The sequence below is a fragment of the Suricata suricatta genome, chromosome 4, assembly GCF_006229205.1.
Source record: "Suricata suricatta isolate VVHF042 chromosome 4, meerkat_22Aug2017_6uvM2_HiC, whole genome shotgun sequence".
Taxonomy (NCBI): Eukaryota; Metazoa; Chordata; class Mammalia; order Carnivora; family Herpestidae; genus Suricata; species Suricata suricatta.
Window position 1 is genome coordinate 106,792,017 of NC_043703.1, and position 13,147 is coordinate 106,805,163.

General features: G+C 42.3%; 1 protein-coding gene across 1 annotated transcript in view; it reads left to right on the forward strand.

The window, feature by feature from the left end:
* The window catches only part of B3GNT2 (UDP-GlcNAc:betaGal beta-1,3-N-acetylglucosaminyltransferase 2), a 27,221-nt gene extending 14,487 nt beyond the window's left edge, over positions 1-12,734 (forward strand). The window contains exon 2 of the mRNA XM_029937452.1: positions 10,213-12,734. Coding sequence (XP_029793312.1) covers positions 10,222-11,415 — 1,194 coding nt within the window. The 5' untranslated portion in view covers positions 10,213-10,221 and the 3' untranslated portion in view covers positions 11,416-12,734. The remainder of the gene's footprint in view (positions 1-10,212) is intronic.
* The last annotated feature ends 413 nt before the right edge of the window (positions 12,735-13,147 follow it).

The following is a 13,147-nucleotide window of genomic DNA, read 5'->3' on the forward strand; positions in this document are numbered from 1 at the left end:
TAGTTATTCAGGTACCATATTCTTAAATTTGTGCTTAATTACTGTGTGGTCTCCAGACAAACATATCCCATGTAACCCAACTAAGTCAACAGAAGGATGAGGCAGAGACATCTTGGTGGCCCTTGAGAGCGTGCCGGACGACACCATCTGTGCATGGATCCCGCAGCGGGCAGTGGAAGTACTTACCAACCATAGCCATGTCCAGCTCTTAACATGGGCTTCCAAATCACACGAAGCTCCACATGAAGTGACTGCCTACGCTTCAGTGTTTCTTTTCTAAAATGATAACCCGCCTTAGGGAAGTGGGTGCCCTCAAATTGTAAGTCTACACTAAGGGCCTGCCTTCCTTTGGGCTATTCACCCTGTGCCTCTGCCATCATGGCCTTGATGGCGGTAACAATTGCTCAAGGTCTTCCCTCACTCCCCTGCTCCCTTCCAGGAAGGGGGTGTGGAGGCTCCCTGTTGTGGGATAGGACAGCGGAGGGGTCTGCTGCAGGAGGAGGGTCGGAGCCCTCACCTGAAAGCACTACGAGTCCCATGCACAGCACATGCTTAAAGCCCACCCACAAATATGTTGCCTTTGGTGGGTCTGGGGCTGACTGTGGGAAATGGGGGGCTATAGTGTCCCCCTGTTTACTACTTCAGAACTTATCCCTGAACTCTCAGGTTTAATATGGGCTCACTACTTCTGAAATTTCTCTCTCTCTCTCAATTCTAGAAAGATCCTTTAATTTTTTTTCTATTGTGTTTTAGTGCTTTAAAAAGAAAGACAGATGGGGGCACCTGAGTGGCTCAGTTGGTTAAGCATCCAACTTCCTCTCAGGTCATGATCTAACAGTTCGTGAGTTCAAGCTCAACGTTGGGCTCTGTGCTGACATCTTGGAGCCTGGAGGCAACTTCAGATTCTGTGTCTCCCTCTCTCTCTCTCTCCTTCTGTTCCTCCTCAACTCATGCTGTCTCTCTCTCTCTCAAAAATAAATAAAAACATTTAAAAAATTTTTTAATAAAAAGAAGACCGATTTATATAAATACATGTGTGTCATTTACCAGCATGCTCATACATGATTTTCCAATGTCCTCTCTTTGGAGAAGAGGTATATATGTTTAATCCAGTTTCCACTGAATATCTCACCGTATTCAGTGAACTTGGCCAGATGACTGAAATAGCTGTCCAGCAAATGCGTAGTGACTCAGGTGCCAAGTGTTCAGGTAATGGTGGTAGAGGGTGAAGACTTTGATCATGAGATGTGCCCAGGTGTAGGCCAACGTGATCAGGAGACCATGCCATAACCCCTGGGATGCGGGTGCTTCAGCCAGGAGGTGACACTTGAGCTAATTTGAAAGGAGTAAAAGCTCTCCAGGAAAGCCTAACAAAAGGAAGGCACTCTGCAGAGGGCAGAGAGAAGCTGAGATTTTCTGGAAGAGACATGTGTTTGCTGTGTTTGGATGTTAAGGTGTGGATGGTGTGAGGACGGAAGATGTTGGCTGGAGATGGTGTGAACGGAAACCCAAATCGTTATGAAGTGCCCTGGCTGGGATCAGAGGGGGTATGAGGTGGAAAATTGGAGGACTGAGGCTGGTGTGTAGGCTGGGACATGTCACTGAGGAGGTCATATTGTAGAAGAGGGGGAGAGGCCCTGAGGCCCTGAGGCCCAGAGCTCCAGCTCTGGGAATGGAGAAGAGAGTTTTCTTTTCTTTTCTTTTTTGAAGTTTGTTTATTTATTTTGAGAGAGAGAGAAAATCCCAAGAAGAATCTGCGCTGTCAATGTGGAGCCTAATACAGGGCTCGAACACATGAACCACAAGATCATGACCTGAGCCGAAATCAAGAGTTGGATGCTTAACCGACTGAGCCACACAGGGGCTCCAAGGAGTTTTAGAAGACATCACAGCAATGGTTACCCTTCAAGGGAGCAGCAGGCTTTTGGTGGTGGTCTGACCGCAGTGGGGGAAGAGCATGAGCAGGGAATGTGTGGGTGTGCAGGGGACCGAAGACTGAGTCGTTGAGGAAGAGGGCATGGCTGGGAACCTGGTGGACATAAGGCGGTAGGCTATCTCGGTGGCTGGTGGTGGAGCCTGAGTAGAACAGGAGAAGTGATGAAGGAGGTACAAGTCCCATTATGGAGGTGGGTCTGCAGAACTCAGCTCCTGGGTTGGATGTGCAAAGCAGGAAGGGGTGGCAGTTTGAGGTAATGCTGGAGTGTTCACCCAGGTGCCTGTGAAGTTGGTCCACTTTAAATAGGGGGCCTGAGAAGAGGGACCCCACGAAGCTTGTTAGAAGCTAATATCTACAAACTGAGTCAACCTGTGGTCCTCCTTTTAGAAGGGATGTTTAAGGCAGTGCATAGACAAGTTTTAGAGAAGGAATTTATGAAAGGGGCAATGAAATGTGTTTAATGTTGGAGGAATCAGAATCCTTGAAGAACTGTGGAATGCCCATTGAGTGATAGACAACTGGTGTGGTAGGTAATTTCATCCCCATTTTACAAATGAGGAAACAGAGAAGTCAAGTAACTTGCCCAAGGTCACACAGCTAGTAGGTAGCATAACCAGAATTTAACTCTGGGCTATCTGACTGCAGATACCAAGCTGACCTTCGAAAGTGAAAATGGGGGCTCCTGGGTGGCTCAGTCGGTTAAGTGTCCGGCTTTGGCTCAGGTCATGATCTCACGGTTTGTGGGTTCGAGGCCCGCGTCGGGCTCTGTGCTGTCAGCTAGCTCAGAGCCTGTAGCCTGCTTCAGATTCTGTGTCTCCCTCTCTCTCTGACCCTCTCCTGCTTGCGCTGTCTCTCTCTGTTTCTCAAAAATAAATAACTTAAAAAAAATTTTTTTTTAAAACAAACAAACAAAAAATGAAAGTGAAAATGGATCTGGGACATCTCTGTCCTCAAACATCCACCAATCTTGTTTTATAACTACATAATCTTCCACATGGAACATCAAAATCTCTTGTCAGTTTTACAAAAAGCAGGGTCAAAGTGGCGTCTGGGAGGGTTAATTCCCTGCTATCATTTGCAAATTATCCTCTTCCTCCTTTCCTGAAAGTTCTGTACATGTTTATTTGAAGAATGAACCTAGTGATTAATTTTATCTAAAATGATAAATGCCACTTGAGGAAGTCAAGTGCTCCCCATACCAGGCTTTGGGGAACTGTAATCAGTTGGGGACTGGACACGTAATGTCAGATACTTTTATGTATAATGTTGCCTGTGGGGATGTGTAGGTGAGCACATTCATCACACGTTCTTGTCCCTTTTTGTTTCAAACCTGAAGTCCTTATACTAATGACTGTGAATCAGATTCCTTGAATTTATCCAATAGTTGTTCCATGACTTAGAGATTAGAAAGCAAAGTCAAAGACACATATTCTCTCTGTGCCAGCCTCTCGGTTATAGGGGAAGTCCTGGGCTTCCCTGCCCCAGCCCTGGCAAGAACCCAGGCCAGCCATCTTGTTCCTATTAAGGAACGGGTTCTAGGTCTGGCCCAGCTCTTCTGAGCTGCTTCCCTCAAACCCTAACCACCCCGCTGTCTCTGCACGAGTGCTAGAAGCTGTTCTCTCCCCCAGAATCACTTAGCTGCAAACTGTCCCTGTCTCTGTTTATCGGAGCAGAGCCTGGAAGGGTCTGGCAAGGACTAGGCAACAGATGGGAGCAGCCTGGGAGGTAAGGATTTAGGAAAGCCATTCTCGCCAGGCTCTTGGAGGGCGGGGGAGAGCAGCGCCAGCTAGAATGATGTGCACCTTCTCCAAAAACTGTACGTGTTTCCCCTGCTCTCATGATACGGCAGTGGGCTTGGGCTCTTTCCCCCCTGAAGGTGTGTGTGTCTGGTTTGTGCAGGAGAGTGAGCAGAAAGCGGGACCCCCTGGACACGAAGGCTACGAGCTCATACTGTGGTTGAATCAAGAGCTTGGAATTCCAGCCTCCTTGCCTCAGCCTGACCAGACAGGGATGGCTGCTCATTTTATTTAATGGTTACACAAGAAGGTCCTGCCTTTCCTTTATCCTTAACCTGGGGAATATTGGGGTGAGAAGGTACAGCAGTCTCAAGCACAAGTTTTGGGACAGGCCTGGGTGTGATTGCTGGCTCTATCCCTGATTAGCTATTGGTAGCCATCTCCCTAACTTGCTTGAGCTCCTTGGCTCTGTGTGTGTGTGTGTGTGTGTGTGTGTGTGTGTGTGTGTGTGTATGAGTGACAGAGTGAGAGTGAGAGATATGGACTCTCCTTGAGTTGGAGTTCTGTGAGAATGAGTCCTCTTGGCCACAGTAAAATGTTTTCTGGCCAGCACTTTGTTTCAGTGTTTCTAGGGCTTTCAGAACTGGAGGAAACCTTTTAGGATGATCCACATCAGTACTTCCCACTCAGGTGTCCATGAATGAAATACTGAGCTTGCTTGGACTGCATACTGGGAAACAAAATGAGGTATGTGAGGTATTTTGCCCAGAACTTGGTTTATAGAGTAGTCATTCAATGAAGGTTACTTATTTACCACCCTGCCTCCCATTTCTGACTTTGACTGATGGTGGTTTTGTAGGTTAAAGTGTATAAATGAAACGCTTTAAAATGTTTAATAACTTTTAAGGAGATTAACCATTGAGAGTAAGACTTGCATCCCATTAGTCATAACCCAGTGCAATGGCATTTATTTGCATTATGGTTTAATATTCAGACTCTGGAGCTGAGCTGTTTGAGTTTGAACCAGCTCTGTGACCTTGGGGAAGTTCAGTCACCTTTTGGAGGGTATCTGCCTCATAGGATTGCTGGTGCCTGGTAGGCACCTAAGTATTTATTCAAATAAAGCGTATGTGTTCATAGAAAGCATCCTTTCTAATAGATGGATTCAGATAAAGGGCACAGGAGATGTACAGATGGGCGAAGGGGGGATGTTGTGACAGAGCCTCTGCGGAACGCTGTGAGGGGTCCAGTGCAGCGATACAGCGACTGTGGGACTGAGGCCATGACACAGGCTAGTGACGTGGGCTTCATAAAGGGGAACCAGTCTCAGGAATTATGTGTGATGTGCTCCCCACGCCCATCCCAGGCAGTCCGGATGCATGTGGTGTAGAGGCTATTCAAGGAGGGACATGGTGTGGCAGCGTTAAAGAATGTTAAAATCATCTGTAATCCTACCGCCCTGATGAACCCAGTTTTGTTCTCATATTGTATTTTATCTGGATTTTCACATAGTTGAAGCATAGCCTCTGTGCTATCTTATAATCCATTTTCAGCTAACAAATATATTTTTCTTGTTGATACCTTGCTTTTCTAAATATTTTAATTGCAAAATAAGGAAAGTTGTTTTCCATTAACAGAACCAACTGAAGTGTTTTAGCAATTTAAAACTGTTCAGTCCTTATTGGGGAGCACCAAGTGAAAGGCTAAGGCTGGTCTTTGTTAGCATATGGGATTTCTTCCTGTTACTCATAAGAGAAATTCTGTGCTTCTCACTCAGGGTTGTATAACATCTTGTCCAGCTTTGGGGTAAGTTTTCTTACTCAAATTCTTTTTAAGCAATGTAACTTCCTGCTCAGAAAAGGACATGTATTGGTTTTATGTCTGTAATGGGAATATTTAGTCAGATATTCAGAGAGCTTTTTCCCACAGATATTTTTATGGGGGGGTCACTGTTTTGTCCTCCTTTCCATGAACTTTGGTTTGTAGTAAGAGTCTACCAAAAGCAGAGTTCTCATGCGAGGGACTGTGCCCAGGTCACAAATGAAAGATGACATTTAAACTTGGTGGAAAAGTGTAGTTGAGAATCTTGATTTTCCCATCTTTTTTTTCTCAGGTTGGAAGAAATGTCCGTTAGCAAGTAGTGGTAAGCATGAGCCTGAGCTGCATGTTTGGGAATTTGACAAAGAAGGCTGGCCCATTCCAGAAGCGGGGTGGGAGCCTCTAGGCACTCGTATTTCTCTTTTTTCGGAGAGTCTTAGTAATGATCAAATGTATGTTGGTACACTTGAGCTAACAAATAGAGTTTTCCCGTGCTTTGGGTTTTTTCAGTCTTGAGCCAGCCCTTGCGACTTTGCTGTTGACCTGGGTCAGGTTACAAGAATGTGGCTGTGCCTTGTAGAAAAAGGAGGAGATCCAAAGAGCCCAGGATTTGGAACCAAAAAACTATATCACGTCACTCTTGTCGCTTAACTCTTACGTAATATTTAGGCAGCTCAGTTAACCCTCTCTGAGCCTCCATTTTTCTCACTGTGAAGGTGCTGTCTTTTCAGCTTCCCTTAGGGGTACAAGTGAAAAATGGGCAGAAAAATGCTCTGCAGCCTGGAATCCTTGAGCACATATAAAGTGAGGATGATGTCCCTTTGAGAGCCACAAAGCCCTGTCTTTCCCAGGTCTTTCCCGAGGTGATGGGAAGTCCTGGGTGGGTCTTAGTCATGGAAACAAAAGCCTGACTTGCAATGGGTGATGTTGGGCAGCAAGCCTAATGTATTCCTCAGAGTGTTCCCAAAAGGAGGATTAGTGCTTTTCGTGACAGAAGCTTCAGACCATCACTTCAGACAGTATGACTGCATTCCAGGTAGCCAGAGCCCTGCCCCATAGCCTGGATGCACAACCAGCCCATTTAGCTAATTTATCCGGAATCATCTCCCATCTTATTCACCCTGAATCTTCCTTTAGGAAAATTAACTTAGAGGTTCACAACCTGCTATATAAAGTATTGTGCTTTCCTTTTTTCTTCCTTAAGCTTGACCTCTTTCACTCTAGAAATTTCAGAGATAGTCTTCTGATACCTGTATTCCTTTTTGGAGTTGAAAATGTCAGTAGTTAGCTGTCCATAGTGTGTGCTAACTATTTTTTCCTGAATTCCTTCCAAATCTTTTTTCTCATTGTAGCCTTTCTCCGTTCACCCTCATACTTTTCCTTATTGTCCTTCCTTCAAGCTGTTTACATGAAGCACCCAAGATACAGAGATCAGAGATACTGGGTCAAATGCTATTATAGCTCTAGGAAGAGTTATCCCAATTTAAAGAGAATTACTTGTTTTTGAAAACTACTTTTTCTCAAATCTAGAAGCCAAAAAAGACCCTTAAAATTATGATTTATTTTCTAAAAAAATGGCTATTTCTTTAACTGTATGAGGTACTCCTGTAAGTACATTCTATATATCCATTTGAGTTCTCTTGCCCTCGCAAGGAAGTCCCAGAGCAAAGGGGTTTAGGTTGCAAAAGATGTGTTGGACTGAGACCTTCAGTTTGAGCATTAAGTTTGCCCAAAAGCTCATTTGAAAGGAGCTGACCTGAGGAATGCAGACCCTACACCTGGTTATGGGTGTTTGAATTATTTAGGTTGTGTGTGCCTTGAGGCCCTTTAAAACTGGAATAAGGAAGTAAGGAATGTCTTCTGGTTTTTCTACTGCCTTCTCTGGAGGAAGCTTAACAAAGCCCTTTCTTAGTAGCTCAGTGGTGGGATTTTTGAGGGGTAGGTCATGGTTCAGAAGTAAAGGGAGATTTGGAGTGGGATGGGGGTTGGTGATTGGGTGAGTTGAGGGCACTGACATAACTTTGTCATCTGCCATGTCTTCTAGATGTGCAAAAGCTTTAGAAGTATGGGATAGGGGCTGGTGTGTGTGTGTGTGTGTGTGTGTGTGTGTGTGTGTGTGTGTGTGTGTGGTGTATGCATGTTTTACATTATTTCTTTCTTTATTTTTTAGAGAGAGAGAGAGAATCTTAAGTAGGCTTGATGCTCATCTGAGACTCGATGCAGGACTAGATCCCACAATCCGGGGGTCATGCTTTTTTAAAACACCTTTTACTTCCTTGTGTGTAACCAAAGCTGTGTAGCAGTGGTAAACAGAAGCAGTTAGATGAGGACCTAGTAAGCAGATTTTAAAAGACACAAAAGAACTTGCAAATTCCACCCCATCTAATGTGGGCTGTGCAGCAGGTTATAACTTCACAGCATTCTCAGCATAACAAATACTTTCATCTTAGGACTTGATGTTAGAGCCCAGTTAATGTAAAAACCCTCTTATATTAAAAAAAATATATATGGACGCCTGGATGGCTTAGTCAGTTAAGCGTCCATCTTCAGCTCAGGTCATGACCTCACAGTCTGAATTTGAGCTCAGAGCCTAAAGCCTGCCTCAAATTTTGTATCTCTGTCTCTTCTCTGACCCTCCCTCCCTTACACACACACATACACACACAGGCATGCACACACATTCTCTATCTCTCCCTGTTTCTCTCTCAAAAATAAACATTAAAAAATTTTTTAAAAATAATAAACACTATCCTTTACTGAAATAGGCACCCAGCTTTGTTTCTGGAGGTCAGAGGAGAGTGGCTACTGTTTAATTTGGTGGCCTTGGAACCTGGTTGCCTTGGCTAGGATTCCAGGTCTGCCCTTAACAGTTACTTCTTTAAATCTGTTTCCTCAGGTATAAAGTCGGAATAAAAGTAACCACACCTACTTCATAGATACATTGTATCCCTTCCTGGGACACAGTACTTCTTAGGAATTCTTTTCTAAGGATAGATTCTCAGTGATAGAATTAACCTGGTAAGAACATTCTTACAGTATATTCCCATTACCACTTTTTTGGGTTGTCGAGGTTATCTAGATGGTTCTTGTGTAGGTCATCCATTTGTAGGTCATAGGTCATCCATCACAGTAGTACTAGAACTCTGGAGTTACATCCCTGGCAAACCAACTATTTTATTGCTCTTTCTTCAGTTGCCCACAGCCTGAAATCTATTCTTGGCCTTTGATATTTCACGAAAATGTCATTTTCATTTCCCTTTTTCAGTTTGCTATGAACAGCAGAGATCTTAAATATGCAGTTTGAGTTTTGACAAATGTGTACACCCATGAAACCCTCATCCAGGCCAAGACGTACACAGTACATTTCTGTTCCCTAGGAAGTTCCCTCCTGTCACTTTCTAGTCAAAACCTCTACTTCTGTCATTTTCAGATTTTTAGATCCCAGATTTATCTTGCCTTCTTGAACCTAACATATGGAATTTGAGGTCTTCTTTAAAAAATAAAAACAACAATGCTTGTTTATTTATTTAAGTAATCTCTTCATCCAACATGGGACTCAGACTCATGACCCTAAGATCAAGAATAGCATGCTCTACTGACTGAGCCAGCCAAGTGCCCCTGAGGTTTGTCTTTCATGCACTGTCTTTCAGCATTTTTATTGCTGGGGGTTATTCCATTTTATGAAATACTACAATTTGATGATCTATTCTATTGATGGTATTTGGGTTGTCCTCAATTTTTGGCCAGTAGGATAAAGCCAATATGAGTCTTGTCATTTTCTTTCTCTGCATACTCAGCCTCTTCCACCTCCTGGCCCTGCACCCCTGGGCAAGCATCTTAATCTCTCTGCCTCGGTTTCTTCATCTATAAAACTGTGAATTGAGAAACCACTCAGGGTTGGGATCGCCATTTTCTAAAAAATGAAATAAAACAAAATAGAAAAATCTGTGAATTACACATTGTAACACTGTAACACACATATGAATACAGTTCTATGTGCTTATTGGGTCATAGTACAAAATTTGTTATGTATTGTGGGTGAATCAGTTTGCAAGACAGAGGTTTCTGTTTGTCTCCTTGTAAGTAAGGAAGTTGAACACCTGTGGGGTTATTTAGTAAATGCATATCTTTGGCTTCAGGTGTCTAAAACATCCCCTCTGTTGTAACAGTCACTTATGTACTGCTTGTTGTGGGCCAGCCACTGTTTTGAAAGGTTTACATATAAAAAGTCATAAAGCTCTTGCAACCATTCTATGAAGTGAGTTATTATCCCCATTTTATAGAGGAGAAACTGAGACCTCAGTTACACAACTTGCCCACAGTCACAGAGTTAGAACGGTAGGGCCATGACTTTTTTTAATGTTTTATTTATTTTTGATACAGAGAGAGACAGAGCATGAGAGGGGGAGGGTCAGAGAGAGAAGGAGACACAGAACTGGAAGCAGGCTCCAGGCTCTGAGCTACCTGTCAGCACAGAGCCTGATGCGGGGCTCGAACCCACGAAGGTGAGTTCTGACCTGAGCCGAAGTTGGAGGCTTAACCAACTGAGCCACCCAGGCACCCCTGTAGGGCCATGATTTGAACCTAGGCAGTATGAGCCTTGAATCTATGTTCTAAACTACTATTCCAGAGAAGATAAAGACAAAGAGGCAAGTGACATATGTCAGCAAATGCAAATTAATAATGATCTAATTAATACAATGCTCCTCCTCTTTATTCCAGATATGAGACATGAGTGTTGGACGACGAAGAATAAAATTGTTGGGTATCCTGATGATGGTTAATGTCTTCATTTATTTGATTGTGGAAGTCTCCAAAAGCAGCAGCCAAGAAAAAAATGGAAAGGGGGAAGTAATAATACCCAAAGAAAAGTTCTGGAAGATATCTGATCCCCCTGTGGCATATTGGAACAGAGAACAAGAAAAGCTGAACAGGCGGTACAATCCCATTTTGAATATGTTGCCCAACCAGACAGGGGAAGTATACGGGTTTTCCAACATAAGCCATCTAAATTTTTGTGAGCCTGACCTGAGGGTCACGTCAGTAGTTTCAGGTTTCAACAATTTGCCAGACAGATTTAAAGACTTTCTACTGTATTTGAGATGTCGAAATTATTCACTACTTATAGATCAACCAGATAAATGTGCAAAGAAACCCTTCTTATTACTGGCGATAAAGTCCCTCATTCCACATTTTGCTAGAAGGCAAGCAATTCGAGAATCTTGGGGCAGAGAAACCAATGTGGAGAACCAAACCGTAGTGCGAGTCTTCTTACTGGGTCAGACTCCGCCAGAGGACAACCACCCAGACCTGTCAGATATGTTGAAATTTGAGAGTGAGAAGCACCAAGACATTCTTATGTGGAACTACAGAGACACTTTCTTCAACTTGTCCCTGAAAGAAGTGCTCTTTCTCCGGTGGGTGAGCACTTCCTGCCCAAATGCTGAGTTTGTTTTCAAGGGCGATGACGATGTTTTTGTGAACACGCATCACATCCTGAATTACTTGAATAGCTTATCCAAGAACAAAGCCAAAGATTTGTTTATAGGTGATGTGATCCACAATGCTGGACCTCATCGGGATAAGAAACTGAAGTACTACATCCCAGAAGTTGTTTACACTGGTGTCTATCCGCCTTATGCAGGGGGAGGTGGGTTCCTCTACTCTGGCCACCTGGCCCTGAGGCTGTACAATGTGACTGACCGGGTCCTCCTCTACCCCATCGATGATGTTTATACTGGAATGTGCCTTCAGAAACTCGGCCTCGTTCCAGAGAAACACAAAGGCTTCAAGACATTTGATATAGAAGAGAAAAACAAGAATAACATTTGTTCCTATGTAGATTTGATGTTAGTACATAGTAGAAAACCTCAAGAGATGATTGATATTTGGTCTCGGTTGCGAAATGCTCATTTAAATTGCTGAAATATATACAAACTAAGTTTTGCATAGAAAGACATATCTTCAGTAGTTCCCATGTTGTGTTCTTCCACATTAGGAGTAATATCCATGTTAAAGCATCAAAATTGCCTTCGTTAGTAGTACCCATTGGAGGGCCTCTAAACCCTCCAGTGTGGTACTTTCTGAAGAGGGAAAGCAGAAGATTGTTAACTTTTTACAGAGGATATGGTGGGAAAATTGGTTCCAATCCTTCCTGTAGTGGCCATTATTTTCTAATTTGCCTCCCTTCCCAGCTGAAATCATAATTTCTGGAATTTGACCAGTTTAGGATGTGTATGTTTTGCCCTCCTATGAGAATATTCTTACTTTCCATTATAATGAGTGAATTATCTGCAATTTAGCTGTTTATAAACATTTTGGCTACAAAAATCTTGTTATACATGATTCAGTGGTTTTTGTTGAATGGAATTCCATTTATATTCATGAAATTTGGATGAAATTTTTAAATGGTCTACAAAAATTAACTTCTGTCAAGATTTCCTGCCACCCCAACAGTATTTTCTTATTTTCATAAGTCAGTTAATTTTGCAAAATGAGAATCACTGTGTGACACTTACCCAGTTTACCTTGTTATATGGTCTTATGACCATAATAAGGAGAAAGCTTAACTGTCCGGTATTTGGTTTGCTGGTGGTACCATGATAGTTCTCTAATTTTAGTATTTGAAGATTGATTTCTTAATGGCCATTGGAAGATTAAATTGACCCTGGGAGCCATATTGTGCTTGGGATTTTTCGATGGGGACCAAGAAGGCATTTGTAATTTCTGAACTTCAAGTGAAAAGATTGAAATTGCAGACCTTCTCGTGAATGGATTGTCAGTTTAAAACTCCAGGATTCTATTCTTGCCATATTTTCTCGTGTCACTTATACAAAATTATTCTGAGTAGTGACTGCTTCCCTGTCTCAGTGTAGAAGTGCCTGTGTTTTTATTTATTGTTCAGATCAAAGACCAAAACATTTTCTTAAATATATTTTGTGTAATATTTTATTTGTATACAGTGTTGTTGATGAAACTATTTAACTAGAGCATGGTATTTTAAGTGTTAAGGTGTAACATATGTTAAAGCTAACTGTTATTTTTGAATTTTAAAATTTGGCTTTTTTCGGGGGAGGGGTCTGTGAACTACTAGAGTTGATAAAATTCTGCCAAACTGTTGCTTATATATACTATCTTGTAACATGCTTTCTCGAAATATTTTTCTGTTTATAGAAATGATGCTTCTTACCAGATGTGATACTGGGGTCTGTAAGATGATGGAAATAAAGTCACTGTATTTTTAATTGCCATGTGTAATGTGTAATCATCTATGCTCTCTTTTGTTTCTTGTATTTGATTACATTTTCCCAGAAGAGACAATTTTTTTCTACCCAGAAACTATTATAGTACTCTTGACCTGTAACTTCTTCTGTTTCAGGGGGGTCCTCTGTCTTTGCATTTAAAATTCTTAAAAGTGCTTTCCCATTTAGAGTCTTGAAAGAAGAGTATAAATACTTATTTATTTATGCTTCCATTTGTGGTAAGTAGAGAGAATTTAACTAGGAAAAAGGCAGCAACTTTTTAATATTTTTGAGTATAATTGGTACACAATGTTACATTATTTTTAGGTGTACAGCATAGTGATTAAATTTCTCCCTATATTATGTTCTGCTCACCATGAGTGTATCTTCTATCTTCGACCATGCAACACGATTAC